Source organism: Theropithecus gelada, chromosome 2 (assembly GCF_003255815.1).
Source record: "Theropithecus gelada isolate Dixy chromosome 2, Tgel_1.0, whole genome shotgun sequence".
NCBI classification, from domain to species: Eukaryota; Metazoa; Chordata; class Mammalia; order Primates; family Cercopithecidae; genus Theropithecus; species Theropithecus gelada.
In genome coordinates, this window is record NC_037669.1 from 70,851,499 (window position 1) to 70,870,709 (window position 19,211).

General features: G+C 42.8%; 1 protein-coding gene across 1 annotated transcript in view; it reads left to right on the plus strand.

The window, feature by feature from the left end:
* The window catches only part of FRMD4B (FERM domain containing 4B), a 210,511-nt gene that overhangs the window by 124,616 nt on the left and 66,684 nt on the right, over positions 1-19,211 (plus strand). The window contains exons 6-7 of the mRNA XM_025376574.1: positions 4,304-4,360; positions 5,156-5,178. Coding sequence (XP_025232359.1) covers positions 4,304-4,360; positions 5,156-5,178 — 80 coding nt within the window. The remainder of the gene's footprint in view (positions 1-4,303; positions 4,361-5,155; positions 5,179-19,211) is intronic.

A 19,211-nucleotide genomic window follows, 5' to 3' on the forward strand; every position in this document is an offset into this window, starting at 1 on the left:
GCCGGGCGCGGTGGCTCAAGCCTGTAATCCCAGCACTTTGGGAGGCCGAGACGGGCGGATCACGAGGTCAGGAGATCGAGACCATCCTGGCTAACACGGTGAAACCCCGTCTCTACTAAAAAAAAATACAAAAAACTAGCCGGGCGAGGTGGCGGGCGCCTGTAGTCCCAGCTACTCGGGAGGCTGAGGCAGGAGAATGGCGGGAACCCGGAAGGCGGAGCTTGCAGTGAGCTGAGACCCGGCCACAGCACTCTAGCCTGGGCGACAGAGCGAGACTCCATCTCAAAAAAAAAAAAAAAAAAAAGTTGTGAGTGTTTTGTTTTGTTTTGTTTTTGGGACAGGGTCTTGCTCTGTTGCCCAGGTTGAAGTGCAGTGGCATGATCACGACACACTGCAGCTTTGATATCCCAGGCTCAAGGCGTCCTCCCACCTCAGCCTCCCTAGTAGTGGGAATATAGACACGAGCCACCACACCCGGCTAATTTTGCTCTTTTGTAGAGCAGGGTTTCACTATGCTACCCAGGCTGATCTCAAACTCCTGAGCTCAAGCAGTGACCCCACCTCAGCCTCCCAAAGTGCTGAGATTATGTGTGTGAGCCACTAAGCCAGACTTCAGTAGTTTTTATTTATTGAAGATTATTGCCTGAATTAGTGAGTACTAGGAGAGGTGCAATGGTAATTTTCTTTCTTTTTCATTTCTTCTACATTTATTTGTTGGTATTCTACAAGTTAATTTTAAAGACTTATACTTAAAATAGATTAGTAGTAGTAGGCTTGGAAACAAACTGAGGTGTCCCAGTAGTTTCTCAAGTATGTCTAAATCCTAAGTATTTGTGACCACAGTATTAATATTCATTGATGTAGTGCAGGTAAGTTTCCATGAAGTACTGGTCCATATGGGAAGAGCAGAACCAGTCTTAAGAAATATTTTCCCACTCTTCTTTGAGAATGTATGTTGATAACATACAGTCCCAGCAACAGTGGAGGTAGCATTTGGATTCATTTTTCCTCAGCCTCACCTGTTTCCAGTTTTTACCAAAAACATACCTTTGGAGGATTCCTGATGAGACATTTGCACTGGAGTCATAAAAAGTTAACTAGTGCATGGTAGAGTGGAAAGAGCACTGGACAGGGAGTCCAGACTTACCATGTTCGAGGGGATTGGACATTACACTTCATCTTCCTGATCCTCATTGCCTCTCAACATCTGCAAAAAAAAAAAAAAATAGGAATCATATTTTCACTAATTTCCCTTTCAAGCCCCAAAACTGTCTTTGATTCTGTTCTCCTACTTGGCAATCAAAACCTATAATCACCTCATTAGCCTGGTGTCTTGTTCAACTGATCCAAGAAGCCAAGGACAAAAATGAAATGTCCTGTGTGGCACCTGAACCCAGTGACCTACTGATTGAATTTATAATCCAGCTAAATTAGCCATGAGGGTGTGGCACCAGGACTTGATACTGTTCATATTACCTTTGTGCATTCAGCCACATCATCTGACTCACTTCTCTGGTTCTCTTTGTTTATCCATGACAGTCATGGAAACCCACTGAAGGATCCTGTTACCTCTCTCTTTGAGGAGATCCTTCTCTCAAGTGTTGGCTTGCCCAGTACCTATAAGGTTATCTCTGTTGCCATGGTTGAGAGTAAAAGAAATGTTCCGTCCTGGGCAGACAGCACTTCCAAAACAGTTTTTACACTTCAGGCTTGAAATCCTGGAGTTCTTTATAAGTCTTAATTAAATTTCACCAAATGAAATTGCAGAGAACTAGGCAAATAGTGTTACACCTGATTGATGTATTGTTTAGTAAACTCCGTGAATGAGTCAAAGAACGTTGACAGTCAGTATTACGACTCAAAATTTGTTGCCTGGGGTTTCTAGAACAGTGATTGTTCAATGGAAGGTGAGGTAGGGGCTGAGGGTTTTAAAAGAATATGGGCCTTTGCCAAAGCATGCATTCTCTTCTCTTCCTGGAACAAGATTTTGCTAGAGCCCACTCCTTCACTGCACCGTCACCCTCCTCCACCAGAACTGCATTGGGGCCACTTGTGTAGGTGGAAAAGTCCACAGGTGAGTTGGATATTTGCTCCCCACTCTTCCGGAGCTGTCTGAGCCTGGTACTCGTCTTGCTCAGTTCCTCATTTCAGCATTTTTTATACTTAATAACCCTTCTAAAGTAGAAAATTATTTGGCTGCTTCCCTAAGAATATCTGCTGTAGGTTTTTCTGTCTGCTCCATTTACTAAATTGAGAAGTTGGTGTCGGAAATATTTTTCAGGTGACTTGTGTAAGGTTCTGATGAGGCAAAGGGGGATCGTGGGATGTCAGAGGAGTTGGCAGTAATTTTCAATTTACTTTATTCATCTTTAGTGTTTTTAACATCTTAATTTTTTCTTCTCTAAGATTTTAAGACATATTTGACTTTACCTTTGCGTTCCTGCCTAATTTCAAACCCAATGATGTTTTTGAGTTCTCCTGTTAGCCCTCTTCTCTTGCCGTGGGTTTCTTTTTCTTTGAACTAAGGAATGTAGCCTTTCTAAAATTTAGTCTTGATCAACACCCACCTCACCTGTTGGATGAACCACCTCATCATCTTTCACCAGATTGGAAAAGCACCGTCTCCTGCCTGAAAGGCGGAGAGCAGTTGATTTTTACAATCAGCTTGGCTTCCCTTTGATTTTGTAATCTGTTTCTAGAGATTATGGGCGAGCTTTGAATTCCAAGGCTCTGGGCCTGTCAGCTTTTGAGGCAAAAAAACTTTGAAGCAGATCCTCTGTCTCAGGTTTCAGAAGGGCGGCCTGTGTGTTAGAGGATGAAATTAATTTGTTTTCATCTTGTAATATAAGGGAAACGTGAATAATGATCACTGCTGGCATTGTAACACCCTGGGGTTTTTATTTGCTCATTTTATTTTATGGGTTTAAAAATATTGTTTGTTTTTTGAGAACCCTCATCAAATCACGTGGAAACCTGAGAGAAAAGCACAATCCTTTCAGAAATCCTAACTGAGCATGACTACCTCTGTGAATCTGTCTATTGTATATTTACTTTAAAATGACTTAATCTCCCCATTGATGCACTTGGTATAACTAGGAAACACTCCAGCTCAGATTCAAGAGGTGGAAGGGAGGAAGAAAGAATGCAGGGCAATTTCCAGGAATTCCATGTTCTTAAACACTATGCCCTTTCAAGTACTAATTATACAGGACTTAGGCAATAATGGGGTTACATGGAATTGTTTTTGCATATGTTAAAACTTACAGGTTAACATTACCACTGAAACCTTTTTTTAAAATAAAGATCCCTCTATACCATTCATTGTTATAATATGGTTCAGTAATAATATTTCATGTATCATCACAATTTTAAAAATATAAAGGTGCATATGAGTGTTATTGATAGAGCTATACCCTTTCTGCACATAACTATGCATCCCTACTGGGCTACAGAAAAAGGTTTTTTTTTTTTTTGGTAGAGATGAGGTCTCTCTATGCTGCCCAAGCTGGTCTCAAACTCCTGGCTTCAAGTGATCCTTCTCCCTCAGTCTCCCAAAGTACTGGGATTACAGGCATGAGCCACTGTACCAAACCCTGAAAAAGCATTCTTTACCAAGGCCCAGAGCTCCAATTTTTCTTTGGGGTTTTGAATGATGAAAAAAAAAAATGGAAAACTGATAGAGTTCCTCAAACTTCAATATAAATCAACAGAATTTTAGTCTTCAAAGCATTTGCTGTAACTGATTTTTAAGGCCTCACATTTTATCTATAATAGTACAAATGTGAACTCAACAATGTGTCATTGACACAGAAGTGAATTTATATTTTTAATAATATTTGCATTGTGTGTATACTGAAATAACTGTACTATAACACAAGGGAAAAAATAATTATCCCAGGAAAACACTCAACAAATGAATCTAGGAAAATCTGCAGGGTGCTTAAAAATGAACTTGCAGAGATAAAAATTTTTCATTTAGAAGTTTTCTGAATGTTTAGCCTCAAAGTCATTCCCATTTCTTCCTGAATACTGCTCTCTAAACATAAACCCTCACCAGAGCTATTTAAAATAGACACACACACACACACACACACACACACAGAGAGAGAGAGAGAGAGAGAGTGGTTTCCCCTTAACCCTCAATGAGTCTCTCCACACCCCCCACTTTCCCCTGCAATGGTATGATCTGCATTTGATCGAAAACTGGAGGTGCCAAGCTGTGACAGCTTCCTCAACTTCAGAGTCATTTGCTACAACCTAGGATAGCCCCATGTTCAATGATGCTTTCCTTTTCCACCAACAGGGGCAAATCGAAGTAGACAGCGAAACCATCTTCAAGTTAGCCGCGTTTGTTTTACAGGTAAGATTGGACAAACTGCCTCTTAGCAGCTCCCTTGTGTTTGTTCGTTTTTGTTAACTGCCTGCAACTCTGAAACTTTTGCATGGGCCAGTGTCTGCTGGATTTTTAAGCCAGTTAGTTGTTTGCTGATGAAAACTGTGAGCCACCGTCTTCTGCTTTCGAATAGTTTGCATGAGCTACAGTGTGATATTGTGAGTCTCAAAGAAAAATGAGATTTAGCTTGCTCTGAAGGAAAAGAGTTAAACTCATATTCCTGGAAGAGAGCTCTGGGATACTTGAATTTGGGAGGCAGCAGTTGTTACAACAGCTGTAATTTTCATATAAATTTAGTAACTTTTGTATACATTTTCTTGTGGTCCAGTAAAAGAGCCTTTTAGTTCTTAAAGGCGTTAGTCTGTTTCCATGCTGGTTTAAAAAGTAAAGGGAAAACAAATAGTATATGTTTGTTTACCTGTATTGTGGTTTAAAAGGTCTTCCTCCAGTCTAAAAAGTGTGCCACTTGAATGAAAAGCATTTATCATGTGATCTTAAAAACGTACCGTGAGAAATAATTATTTGTGCTTTTTCACATATAGATGTTTCTTTTGTTAAGAATAAGGAATATGCCTAACAGGACAGTCAGCGTTTTCTTATCAATGCCTAATTCTTATGGCTGTAGGGACAGCGGTCCTGAGAAACACTCTTCAGAACAAAACTTAGGAACTTTAAGAGGCGAAATAATCAAGATAAAACTCATTTAGCTTAACAAAAATACATATTGATCAACTCCATTTGTTTTTGTTTGTTTGTTTTTAGGAAGCCAAGGGAGATTATACCAGGTAATGATTTTCTTTTCTGATATTACTATGCAAAATAACCCTAAAGAATCATTTTATGTTGTTATTTTAAATAACAATGGATACAAAATCAAAGGAAAGTAGAACTCTGAGGCAGGAGACTGAGATCTCTTCGCTCTTCAAATAAAGACCTATTCTTTTTGTGAATGAATCAGAGAATGACGCTTTCTTACAGTTTTTCAAGCCAGAATGCCAGCGAATTGTAACCAGAAGCTCTGCAAAGTTCTGTTTTCTGTCATCTGTTAATTAGTGAGATGAAGAAATCTATAAAAAGCTTTGATAGCTTATGCTGATAAAAAAAAAAAACTTACAATAATCTTGTATTCGAAGAGTTATAATGTATGCACAAAGAGATTAAATCCATCAGCTGCTTAGTTAAGGGATTAATAGGGGCTTTCTTTCGCAGCTGCCCCAGAGGGGCCTCACCCTTCATACACTTGACCTAACAGTTGTATTGTTGCTGCGGAGACACTCACTGGTTCTAACTGCCTCACTGGCCACATCCACAGAGAGTGTTTATATTTGAATTCACCCTCTACCTGCTCCATTCTGTCCTTTTAGTGCAATCGTTGGAGTTGTAGAAACAGTTAAAGGGTGGAGGCAACGCTTCCCTTTGTAGGCCAGTGACCCCTTTGAAAACCCGGCCTCTGCGATGTTAATGTTCGACTCCTGGTAGACGTTTACTCGTAGATTATTTACAGATCACCTAGCACTCATTCCCAGCCAAGTCTTTGAATAATGCGCCCCTTAACGGACTAACACAATAATGCCTTCCAAGCTTGAAAACTTCCAGTTACGGAGTTGTACTTCACTTCAGAAACTCCCAACACTCTTGTCACCTGCCCATTCGGCTTTGGTAGAATGTTCAAGGATGCCACTTAAAACACCATGAATCCTCACCACAATCTCCCACCAGTTCTGGTTTGTGCTTTCTCTCTCTCTGTCTCCCTCCCTGTGTGTGTATTTACATTTTTCTAGGTTAAGAAATTTGAAGAAATCACGAAAATCAAACACCAATTGTTTTTAATGGAAAGAAAAGGGCAGGAGATTAAAAAAAAAAAAGAGGATAAAGTAGTCTGTAGACCATTAGTATCATTAAAGGCTCACGCCTGAGGCTGGGCACGGTGGCTCACACCTGTAATCCCAGCACTTTGGGAGGCCGAGGAGGGAGGATCACTTGAGGCCAGGAGTTCCAGACCACCTGGCCAACATGGTGAAACCCTGTCTGTACTACAAATACAAAAATTAGCTGGGCAAGGTGGCAGGCACCTGTAATCCCAGTCACCCAGGAGGCTAAGGCAGGAGAATTGCTTGAATCTGGGAGGCGAAGGTTGCAGAGATCGCACCACTGCACTCCAGCCTGGGTGACGGAGTGAGACTCAAAAAAAAAAAAAAAAAGCTACTGTGTCTCTACTTTTGTCTTTCCCAGAAAAACCACGTTTCCTGGGAATATCAGATATGCAAGGAACACAGTCATTTATGGGGGTGATTTTTAAAAAACAACTATAGGTAAGAAATCATGTGGGGGGGTGATGATAAAGTCAATTTGTAAATGAGCGTTTCAGGGCCCGAAAGCTCACTCTCAATCATCTGTGGATTGCTAACCCACCTTCCCCACTTAGCCCTTCAAGCCTGTGACTGACGCCCTCTGAGCCTCAGTTTCCTCATCAGTAAAATGGTACCTTTCCCATAAAATTGTCATGAGAATCAAATGTATGTAAATGTTGCTCAGGGCAACATCTGGCTTACAGCAAATAATCTACACCCTTGGGCTACTATTATTAATTTAGTTATTATTATCCTCATTATTACTATCATCCTGTCTGGTCTCTTAGCTACCTCTGATGAGATTTTTGAGACTAAGGTTGTTCTGAAGAAGCTATAATAACCTATAGTTGTGGGGGAGGTGGAGAATAGAAAGAGAAAGGTTAATTTCACGAACCTTCCTTAGGGAAGATCCCTTGCCTGAGGCAAAGGAAGGTCTAAAAGGGACAGTCCTTCAGTTGTTCAAATATTTTAGCCCTAGGCCATCAAGGTTGGCAAGTTAATTGTGGGCAAGCCCAGTCCAGGCCTTTGCCTTCACTTGAGCTTGTTTCTGGTGGTTTTCCTGAGTGATCATGGGGTTGAAGTGGCGCACACTGTTTTGAAATTGTCCAAACTATGCTAAGTAGTGGAGAGAGTGTGGGATTGGAAATCACGTAGACTGGCAGCATCCCTCTGAGTGGCCACTTATCCTTTCTGAACCTCAGTTCCCTCATCTATAAGTTGGAGTTAATCAAAACAATGGCTTTGCAGGTTGGTTTTGAGGAGATATGGGAGCACTTCGTAAATTACCATGCTCTCCCTATCTGATCTTCTCCTCCCCCGAATAGAGAGGATATGTTTTTCCTCCAAAGTTTTGTTCTAAAACTCCTCTTTTTGTTTTTGTTTTGTTTTCTTTTGTCTTGTTTTGTTTTTGTTTATTTTTGAGACAGCATTGTTCTGTCACCCAGGCTGGTGTGCAGTGGCATGATCTCAGCTCACTATAACCTCCACCTCCTGGCTCCATCAGTTCTTTCATCTCAGCCTCCTGAGCGGCTGGGACTACAGGTACACACCATCACACCTGGCTAATTTTTGTATTTTTTGTAGAAACAGGGATTCACTATGTTACCCAGGCTGGTCTCAAACTCCTGGGCTCAGCTGATCTGCCTATGTTGGCTTCCCAAAGTGCTAGGATTACAGGTGCAAGCCACCGCACCCTGCCTTGTTACAAAACTCTTCTGAGAAAATCAGGCACCTGGCGCCAGGTGCAGTGGCTCATGCCTGTAATCCCAGCATTTTGGGAGGCCAAGGCAGGTGGATCACCTGAGGTCAGGAGTTTGAGACCAAACTGACCAACATGGAGAAACCCTGTCTCTACTAAAAATACAAAATTAGCTGGGCATGGTGGTACATGCCAGTAATCCCAGCTACTTGGGAGGCTAAAGCAGGAGAATCGCTTGAACCCAGGAGGCAGAGGTTGCGGTGAGCTGAGATCGCGCCATTGCATTTCAACCTGGGCAACAAGAGTGAAACTGTCTAAAAAAAAAAAATTAGCCTGGCATGGTCACACACACCTGTAGTCCCAGCTCCTTGGAAGGCTGAGGTGAAAGAATCACTTGAACCCATAGGGTGGAGGTTGTAGTGAGCCAAGATGGTGCTACTGCACTCCATCCTGGATGACAGAGTGAGACTGTGTCACAAAAAAAAAAAGAAAAGAAAAAAGGAAAAGAAAATCAGGCAAGGCCAGGTGCACTCCTGTAATCCCAGCATTTTAGGAGGCTGAGATGGGCGGATCACTTTAGGCCAGGAGTTTGAGATCAGCCTGGCCAACATGGCAAAACCTTGTCTCTACTAAAAATACAAAAGTTAGCTGTGCATGGCGGCACACACCTGTAATACCAGCTACTGGGGAGGCTGAGACACAAGAATTGCTTGAACCTGGTGGTGGAGGTTGCGGTGAGCTGGAGATCACGCCACTGCACTCCAGCCTGCACAACAGAGCAAAACTCTGTCTCAACAAATAAAAATAAAAATAAAAAACACAAAAAGAAAGTCAGGCAAAATAAAATACCATGAGGCAATGTTGTAGTGGTTAGAGCAAAGACTGTGGAACCAGACAGCCTGATTCAAATGCCAGGTCGGCTACTTATTACCTGTGTAATCTTGAACAAATTATTTAAAATCTCCAAGCCTCAGTTTCCTCTGAAAAATGGGACTACAATTATAATACACACTCCATAGGATTGCTGTGAGGATTAAATGAATTAATATTGCATTTGTAAAGTACTTAGAACAGTTCCTGCAATCCATTTTATTTTACCAAATTGATGGACATGATGGACTCCCCTATTGTTACAAATATTACTTGTTTCCCATATAATGGGAAAAAAGATGTTTATCATGGTGTTATTTATATTAGCTTTTTTTCCCCATAAAGCTAATATAAAATATGCTGTGATGAACATCTGTGTGTATTTATTTTTAGTCTTGCTCTGTCACCCAGGCTGGAGTGCAGCTCACTGCAACCTCCACCTCCTGGGTTCAAGCAGTTATCCTGCCTCAGCCTCCCAAGTAACTGGGATTATAGGCACATACCGCCATACCCAGCTAATTTTTGTATTTTTAGTAGAGATGAGGTTTCACCATGTTGGCCAGGCTGGTCTCAAACTCCTGACCTCAGTGATCTGCCTGCCTCAGCTTCCCAAAATGCTGGGATTTTTTTTTTTTTTTTTTTTTTTTTTTGAGACAGAGTCTCGCTCTGTCGCTCAGGCTGAAGTGCAATGGCGCCATCTTGGCTCACTGCAACCTCCGCCTCCTGGGTTCAAGCGATTCTCCTGCTTTAGCCTCCCAAGCAGCTGATACTACAGGCATTGAGACTCTGTCTCAAAAAACATAATAAATAAATAAATAAACGTGGACCAAAATATGTACCCAAATACCTTCCTAGGCAAAGTGACTTTTTCAGTAAAAACAATGACTGAACACCTAATTCTTAAGGCTGCTCTAGTCCACTCCTTGTGAATATCCACCTCTTTCTTGAGCATTTCCAAAGCTGACCTCACCAACAGCCCAGCCTCCAAACCAGCTCCTCTTCCACTATCTCCCTTTGAATTACAGCTCCATTCTCTCTTGAATGCTCTCTGAGATTTCCCCTTTCCCTTCCCATCTTTTTTCCACCTGTCAGATAGCTCCCTCCTTTCCTTCTGTTGATCAGCACCACAACTTTCTCAGTCCTCATTCCCTCCCATTCAGCCTGACTGTAAAAGTGTGTGTGTGTGTGTGTGTGAATTATGTGTTGAGCTAATAATTGAGTATTACAGTGTTATTTTATGTATTATTTTTTGAGATGGAGTCTTACTCTGTCGCCCAGGCTGGAGTGCAGTGGTGTGATCTCAGCTCACAGCAACCTCCACCTCCCGGGTTCAAGAAATTCTCATACCTCAGCCTCCCGAGTAGCTCGGATTACAGATGAGGACCACAACGCCCAGCTATTTTTTGTATTTTTAGTAGAGACAGGATTTCACCACACTGGCCGGACTGATCTTGAACTCGTGGCCTCAGGTCATCCGCCTTTGTAGGCCTCCCAAAGTGCTGGGATTACAAGCGTGTGCCACCGCACCTGGCCTATGGCATTATTTTAAATGTCCATGTCTGATTTCATTCAGTCCTACCACAATAGCTGTTATCTCCATTGAACAAAGTAATAAATGTAAAATTTAAGCCCAAAGAGATTGTTACATTGCTGGTGAGTTCTCAGATCTGTTCTGATTCCACCACACACTACTGCCTGCGCGTAACCTCCAGTTACCTTCCTAAGACATAGATTTGATCATTGTTGTTTATTTCTAAAAATCTCTTAGTTTCTCATTGCACACAGACACCTGCCCACCAACACCACAACCTGGCGTTCAAGGCCATACTTGGTCGGCATTACACATGTAATCTCCCATTCTCTGCTGTGCATACTCCTTAGTATCTACTCATGCCTCTCTTCCTTTTTCTCCGTGTAGCCCATGCTATGTGCCTTCATGGCTTTGCTCAAACTCTTCTTCCTAGAATGCCTTTAAAAATAGCAGTCCTCCCCTTTTTATTTTGCTTCCTGCCGTGTTTCCTTCAGAGTATTTTAAGTTAACATTATCATAACCAGTAGGAAACCCTGCTCTCTGAAAGTTAATTAAAATAGTGGAGTGGGGACTTCCATTTTCTTTAAATAGATGGCAGTCTGAATTTCCAAGTCAGCCCTTAAACTGCAAAGATAACAGGCTACTTGGGTAACACAACACAGACAAACAGAGAATTCCTGAAAGCTGACACGGCAAGGAGGCAAGGCTTTATCACCCAGCTGCCAGCCACAAAAAAGTTTGTAAAAGCAAAGCTTTTTTTTTTTTTCTTTTGAGACAGAGTTTCACTCTTGTTGCCTAGGCTGGAGTGCAGTGGTGTGATCTCAGCTCACTGCAACCTCTGCCATCTGGGTTCAAGCAATTCTCCTGCCTCAGCCTCCTGAACTAGCTGGGATTACATGCGTCCACCACCATGCCCAGCTAATTTTTGTATTTTTTAGTAGAGACAGGGTTTCACCATGTTGGCCAGGCTGGTCTTGAACTCCTGAGCTCGTGATCCACTGTCCTCAGCCTCCCAAAGTGCTGGGATTACAGATTACAGGCATAAGCCACCGTGCCCGGCCTTTTCTTTCTTTCTTTCTTTTTTTTTTTTTAAGATTTTGAGAGGTGAAAGTTACCAAGTAACTATGTGATTAGGGTGCTTCTACTTGTAAGAAAAAGTGAGTGAGTACATTTTGCAATTCAATGCTGGGTCAGAATGAGAGTTATGTTAACACTTAGCTTCAAGTGGGAAGGGAATATTCACAACTGTGCTACCAAAAAAAAAAAAAATGCAGCTATTTCCCATGGGAAAGGAATTTTCTTGGATGCTCTGGAGACTAACGAAGGGAGGATAAAAACACTTTCAAGAAATTTGCCCCTTAGTTCTTACACCTCTGGAGCACTTAAAGCTCTGAAATCTAATTTCATTTCCAGAGCCTTTACCATCGGTATCAATAATAAAAATATCATCTCCCGTGGGCAAAGCGCTATGGGGAGGCCGTAGTGAAGAGAGGAGCTTTGGAATTTAACTGCCTGGGTTCAAATCCAGGCCCAACCACTTGTTATGTACCTGTGAGTAGTTTGCCTAGCCTCTCTGGAACCCTTTCTTTGTCTCAATAAACAGTATTTGCCATTGTTACTGTTATTAATATGTTTAATCCTCACAGCAACCCTGTGATGGCACTGTCATTGTCCCCATTTTATAGATAAGAAAACTGAACTTTGTAGCTGTTAAGTAGCTTACTACTTAGGTCACATAGCTAGACAGTGGCAAATTAGGGCTCCATACCACATGCGTTTTACCACTGTTAGAGGTTTCCTTTTTTGTTTTTCGGGTTTTTGTTTTGTTGTGTTTTTTTGAGATAGATCCTCGGTCTGTTGCGCAGGCTGGAGTGCAGTGGTTTAATCACAGCTCACTGCAACCTCCGCCTCCTGGGTTCAAGCAATTCTTGAAATTAGCCACCACACCTGGCTAATTTTTTTTATTTTCAGTAGAGATGGGGTTTCACCATGTTGGCCAGACTGATCTCAAACACCTAAATCTCGTAATCTGTCAGACTCAGCCTCCCAAAAGTTCTGGGATGATTACAGGCGTGAGCGACTGCACCCAGCCAGTTTCTTTTTTTGTATCCCAACACAAATTTGTAAGAATCATTACCTTCCTGGCCAGCAGAATAAAGAAGGCTTACTTGACAGAAATGGAATGTTTTTGTCTTATTTCAGGTTTGGCCTTTGATGAATCAACAAAACACTTTTGTGAAAAAAGCTCTTGAGAAGTGATTTTCCTCTCTACAATACTTAGTTAAAAGTTAAACAAAGTTCCCCGAGTTCTTTTGGCTAAGTTTTCAATCTTCTCATGAGCACTATACATCTCCCAGAAGGGGACACATAAGCAGCATTTTCCACACTTATTTCAGCCTCTTGCTGGACCACACACTCTACTCTATGAACCACAGAGTCAGAGTAGAAGTCAGGCTTCTGCATTTCACAGCTTAAGTATTTCACATTTCAAAACCCGTTGCATTTCACAGCTTAAAAAAGCCTGATGCAACTAAATGAACACAAAAACCCTAAACCTGATGCAACTAAATGAACACAAAAACCCTAAGTCCCACCTTCATACATCTTTAGACAGTTACTAACACCACAGAGGATCAGTCCTATACAGGAAGTAACTCTCTTGATCCATTTGAGTTCTTAGTTTCTTTCTCCACTGGAGTGGACCAGGCCGTTACACCCATCATAGCTACTTGGTCCTGAAATGAAACTCAGCATACTTGGCCTCTTCAGGTAGCGGCTGGCTGAGACACAGGCATGTGTGGCATTCGGTAGGAATAGAAAGTAGCATGACATGAACTACTTCCACTTCTCAAAGTGCAAACCATCCAGAGTCTACGGGAGCTGTGGGACGACATTGTTGAGGGAGAATTCTGCATTCCCCCACCGATAAGCATTTCCACGCCTTTTGGTTTGATTCTGGAAACACAGTAAGGGATAACATAACACGTAACAATACAGTCTTGTTATCTGTGTTCCGATGGCTAATGTGGTTAATCCATTTTTTTGTGTGATCAGGAAAGACACATTGAATCACACACACAGGAAGAGGGATTAAAGAGTTGGGACTTCAAGTTGACCATAAGTAATTTTTCACTTGTCTAGTAGGAAGTTTCCCAGGAGAGAAATACCTTTCTTTGACTTTCCATTCTTTTGTAGGAAAACATTGTCTGCATTGATTGGTTTTCTTTTCTGTGTTCTTTCTCTTTTTGTCTTTCCTTCTTCTTCTTCTTCTTCTTTTTTTTTTTTTTTTCTTTTGAGACAGAGTCACTCTGTCACCCAGGCTGGAGTGTAGTGGCGTGATCTCAGCTCACTGCAACCTCCACCTCCCGGGTTCAAGCAATTCTCCTGCCTCAGCCTCCCAAGTAGCTGGGACTACAGGCACATGCCACCATGCCCGACTAATTTTTTGTATTTTTAGTAGAGATGGGGTTTCACCGTGTTAGCCAGAATGGTCTCAATCTTCTGACCTGTGATCCACCCTCCTCCTCGGCCTCCCAAAATGCTAGGATTACAGGCGTGAGCCACCATGCCTGGCCTATGTATCCTTTTTCTAACTCTAGATTTAAGAATAATTTTTTAAAAAATTGTAGTAAAATATACATAAAATGTATCATCTCAACCTTTTTTAAGAGTAGTGTTTGGTAGTGTTAAGTAATGTTTATGTTGGGTGTGTGTGTGTTTGAGAGAGTCTCACTCTGTTGCCCAGACTGGAGTGCAAGTGGCATGATCTCGGCTCACTGCAACCTCCACCTCCTGGGTTCAAGCGATTCTCCTCCTTCAGCCTCCTGAATAGCTGGGATTACAGGCACGCACCACCACGCCCGGCTAATTTTTTGTATTTTTAGTAGAGACAGGGTTTTACCATGTTGGCCAGGCTGGTCTCGAACTCCTGACCTCAGGCGATCCACCCGCCTCAGCTTCCCAAAGTGCTGGGATTACAGGTGTGAGCCACCGCGACTGGCCGTGTTTATGTTGTATGGCCAATCTCCAGAACTTTTTCATCTTGGAGGAACAGAAACTCTGCACCCATTAAACAGCTCCCCATTCACTCTTCCTGCAGTCCGTGGCCACCACCATTCTACTTTCTGTCTCTATGAATTTAACAGGAGAAAAATAAAATTTTTAAAAAATATTTACAGATTTTCAAGTTAACCTGCTTCCCAGTCTGTCATTCTTATCGATGATGTTTCTTCTACCCATTATTAAGAGAGTTAAAGGTTCAAAGTAGGCACAATCGGGGTCCTCAGGGAACTGGCTGACGTTTAGAAAAATCTCTCATCACATTTTCATTCTCATTAGAAATTCCTTAGACCTAAAAACAAATACCTTGACAGTTGATCCCCATCAAGCATGCAGATGGGCAGAGCAATTGTCCCCTGTTACAAGTTAGGCCACAGACAAAAATGTAATGACAAAGGAATTCTAGCTGAGAGGACACTGCACTTCCCAGAACACAAGCAGGTTTCCTGCTACAGGATGCATCTTTGGTAGAATGCTGAGAAAATAAAAGGCTGACACCAATCCCGCGGATCATGATGTTGGAAAAGTGAGTTTCTACGCTGAGCTTCCACTGGTTACCAATAGACCCTGTCAAACCAAGCCCCAAACTGCTCACAACTCGTAACTTGGCAAGTTACTTTCAAAGTTCTTTTCCCAGGCAGTTTGTTATACACCCTTACAGTTGCCAGATTTAGCAAATAAAAATATAGGATGCCCAGTTAAATTGGAATTTCAGATGAACAACGAAAAATTTTTAAGTATGTCCAATATATTAAATCTGCCAACTCTAACCTAGATCACCCCTTTGGGATTCTTCTCAATGGTAATAATCCACCACCAGCCTGCGCAGAGAGTGGTAGGAATAAAGTGTTTGGTAAAATCTTTGGTTTATTATACTACCATCAGGAAGGAAGGAACGTTGTTGTTGTTCCGAGGCAGGATTTTGCTCTGTCGTCCAGGCTAGAGTGCAGTGGCATGATCATGGATCACTGCAGATCATGTGCCCCCTGGGCACAAGTGATCTTCCCATTTCAGCCTCCCGAGTAGCTAGGACTACAGGTGTGTACCCCACGTCTGGCTAATTTTTGTATTTTCCATAGAGATGAGATTTCACCATGTTGCCAAGGCCGATCTCAAACTCCTGGGCTCAAGCAATTTAACCACCTCATTCTCAGTCTCCCAAAGTGCTTGGATTACAGGCATAAGCTACCACACCTGGCCAGGAAGGAACACATTTATTAAACATAGGCAAGTGCCTTCATAGCATTCTATGGTAATATACCCAAGAATCCTATTCAACAGGTCAGTATTCGTATTTTTATAATATGGAAACCCAGGCTCACAAAGGTTAGTTTATCTAAGACCACAAAACTCCTAGGAACAGGGAGACCTGGGACTGAATGCAGTTCTAAAGGCCAAACCTTATTACTGTAAATCATAGGCCTAGAGCTGATTGGTTGGTTGGTCTTTTTGATTTTTTCCTAGGTATGTACCGGCTGGCTGTGTACTAGCTCTAGTAAAATAATGGGCAGCTAGGTGATCTTTCTAAATCTCAGTTTCTTCATCTGTAAATTAGAAAGAGCACCAACATCTTGGGTGCTATGAAGACTAAATGAGTTTGTGTAAGTAAAATGCTTCCACTTGTCGCACACAGCAAGTGCCTAGGATGGCCACCTTAAGAAGAGCCCAAAGTGCTGTGGCTCACGCCTGTAATCCTGGCACTTTGGGAGGCCAACGCTGGCTAATTGCCTGAGCTCAGGAATTTGAGGCCAACCTGGGCAACATGGTGAAACCCTGTCTCTTCTAAAAATACAATTAGCCGTGCATGGTGGTGCGTGCCTGTAATCCTAGCTACTCAGGAGGCTGAGGCAGGAGAATTACTTGAACCCAGGAGGCAGAGGTTGCAGTGGGCCAAGATCACGCCACTGCACTCCAGCCTGGACGACAGGGCAAGACTCTGTCTCAATAAATGAATACGTAAATAAAATAAAAGCCCAAATAATATCTTTTACCGTCCTATGAAAGAGGAGCTGAGAGATCTGAGGGAACTGGGGACCGGAGGTGGTGTAGAAATGCATGCTGACACCTGAACCCCCGTGAAGGCGCTAGAAATGCATGACGCCTAGAAATGCATGCTCACACCTAAACCCCCATGAAGGCCTTCCTTGCATGCTCACACCTGTAGCCCTGTGAAGGCGCTTCTTTGGATGAAGGATGGGCCAACAACTTCCCACCTTGTTCAGAAACAGTGGGAGGCATCCCTAGCTTTGGCCAGAGGCCAGGAGAAAGGCTTACATAATTCTTTCAGTTCTCACTTTTCACTCTGTAAATAGCTGCAACCTGACTTGGGTTAAGGTCTGATCAAGAAAGGTTTAAATGGGGTAGGGAGGAAATTCCAAGAATGGAAAGACCCTGTGGCTTAGGAGGGGAGGAGAGCAAGGTCTGGCACAGCCAGCTGGGCGTTTCCTTTCCCGGCCCCTCCCTCTTCTTCCGTTCCTCCCTAGCTTTCCAATTCTCTCCTCTTCCTCTTCCTCCTCTTGTGCTCCGGCCTGCAGTTGTCCCAAGAACAAACCTCTGGTCCTTTAGATCTGTTGCCACCTACTGTGGGAACTTTGGTAAGTTTTCAACTTTCAGTGGGTCTTGTTTCTCTCATCTGCGCATTCAGGGGTTGGACCAAATGAATTCACCTTGCTTACCTGGCTGGGTGGAACTGCTCTCTTTTAAGTTTAGTCTGGATGGGTAGAAAGTGAGGAGGCCTCTTTCTTTTAGCTGTTACGCAATTAGCTCAGTCTGTAATCAGTTTTTCTGAACTCATTTGCGATAATCAGGAGTGGCATGAGGCATTGAATGAACTTGAGCTCTAGCTTTCTGCCTTTGCATATGATTGACTGCAAATAAAAGTGTCGGCTTGTTTCTTCTTCTCTTCAGCCCATCCCAGGCCTTAGTATCCCCTAACAGTAACAGAGATAACTCATCCAGGGTAGAGATCTTACTTGGAGCTTTTTGAGTCAGTATAAAAAGTGGGGCTTCAGGAATACCTTGTGTGGGTTAAGGAGCCTTAATTGATATATTGGACTTCTCACCTGTAGCAGTTTGGACTCCCTGTTTTAAGGTTCTGCTGAAAATGACTGGAGTCTGGTTTTGCAGCTCATGTAAAAGTGTTTTTTAAAAACTAAATTTGGGGCCGGGCACGGTGGCTCATGCTTGTAATCCCAGCGCTTGGGGAGGCTGAGGCGGGCAGATCACTTGAGGTCAGGAGTTCCAGACCAGCCTGGCCAACATGGTGAAACTCCATCTCTACTAAACATATAAAAATTACCCAGGCATGGTGGCAGTTGCCTATAGTCCCAGCTACCCGGGAGGCTGAGGCAGGAGGATCGCTTGAACCCAGGAGGTGGAGGTTGCAGTGAGCCGAGATTTTGCAACTGCACTCCAGCCTGGGCAACAGAGCGAGACTCCGTCTCAAAAAAAAAAACAACAACAACAACAACAACAACAAAAAAACCCTAAATTTGGTGTCCTTGATACTAAGGGACAATTAGGCTATGGTTTTTGTTTGGTTTGTTCTGGTTTGGTATGGTTCAAGAAACACTGCTAACATATTAAGTCTTGTTATCTATGTTCAGATCCTTGATGTGGTTAATCCAGTTTGGGGTAATCCAGTTTGATCTAGTTGAAAAAGGTAGACTGTCATCACCTAAGCAATACATATTTTGATGGAATTAATCAGTGGCCACCATAATGATAAATGCTGAAGCCTCAAAGTTAAAATCTTTCCTCTGCTCCTTCCCCATTTCCTGTCCCCTCTTCCTAGAATCCTGGAGGAGTAAGGCAAAGTAGTTAAAGCACAGGTTTGGAGTCGCATTTGCTTTGTGAGTTTAAATTGCTTAATCTCTCTCAACTCTGTTTTCACATCCATGGACCAGGGACACTGATGTTAATAGCATAATACGCCTGTAGAGAACAGGGTTAGCCCAGTCTTTGCCACCTGGTAATACCCAGTGAGAGAGCTGTTGTCGCTTAAAAGTATTTCTTCTTTTTTTTTTTTTTCTTTTCTTTTTTAATTTGATAGGGAATCTTGCTCTGTTGTCTAGGCTGGAGTATAGTGGCATGATCTCGGCTCACTGCAACCTCCGCCTCCCAGGCTCAACCAATTCTTCTGCGTCAGCCTCCTGAGTAGCTGGGATTACAGGCACCCGCCACCACGCCCAGCTAATTTTCATATTTTTAGTAGAGACAGGGTTTCACCATGTTGGCCAAGCTGGTCTTGAACTTCTGACCTCAGGTGATCCACCCACCTCTGCCTCCCAAAGTGCTGGGATTACAGGCATGAGCTACTGCGCCTGGCCCTTTAGAAGTATTTCTTTTGGGGGATTAGATGACAGCACTCATATTTTGTCACTGCCAGTTCAGGTCACTTGCTAGAGTCTCCTAAAACAAACCTCCTGAGCTGTCCACCCAAAAGCTTTGCTCAGCCTCCCTGACCACCTCTCCAATTTAAGGAGTTGATTATGGTTTCTTTCTTGAAAATATTATTATTATTATTATTATTATTATTTGAGACAGGGTCTCACTCTGTCGCCCAGGCTGAAGTGCAGTGGCATGAGATTGGCTCACTGCAGCCTCCGCCTCCTGGGTTCAAGCAATTGTCCTGCCTCAGCTTCCTGAGTAGCTGGGACTACAGGCACACACCACCACACCCGGCTAATTTTTTGTATTTTTAGTGGAGGTGGGGTTTCACCATGTTGGCCAGGCTGGTCTGGAACTCCTGACCTCAAGTGATCCGCCCTCCTCAGCTTCCCAAAGTGCTGGGATTACAAGCATGAGCCA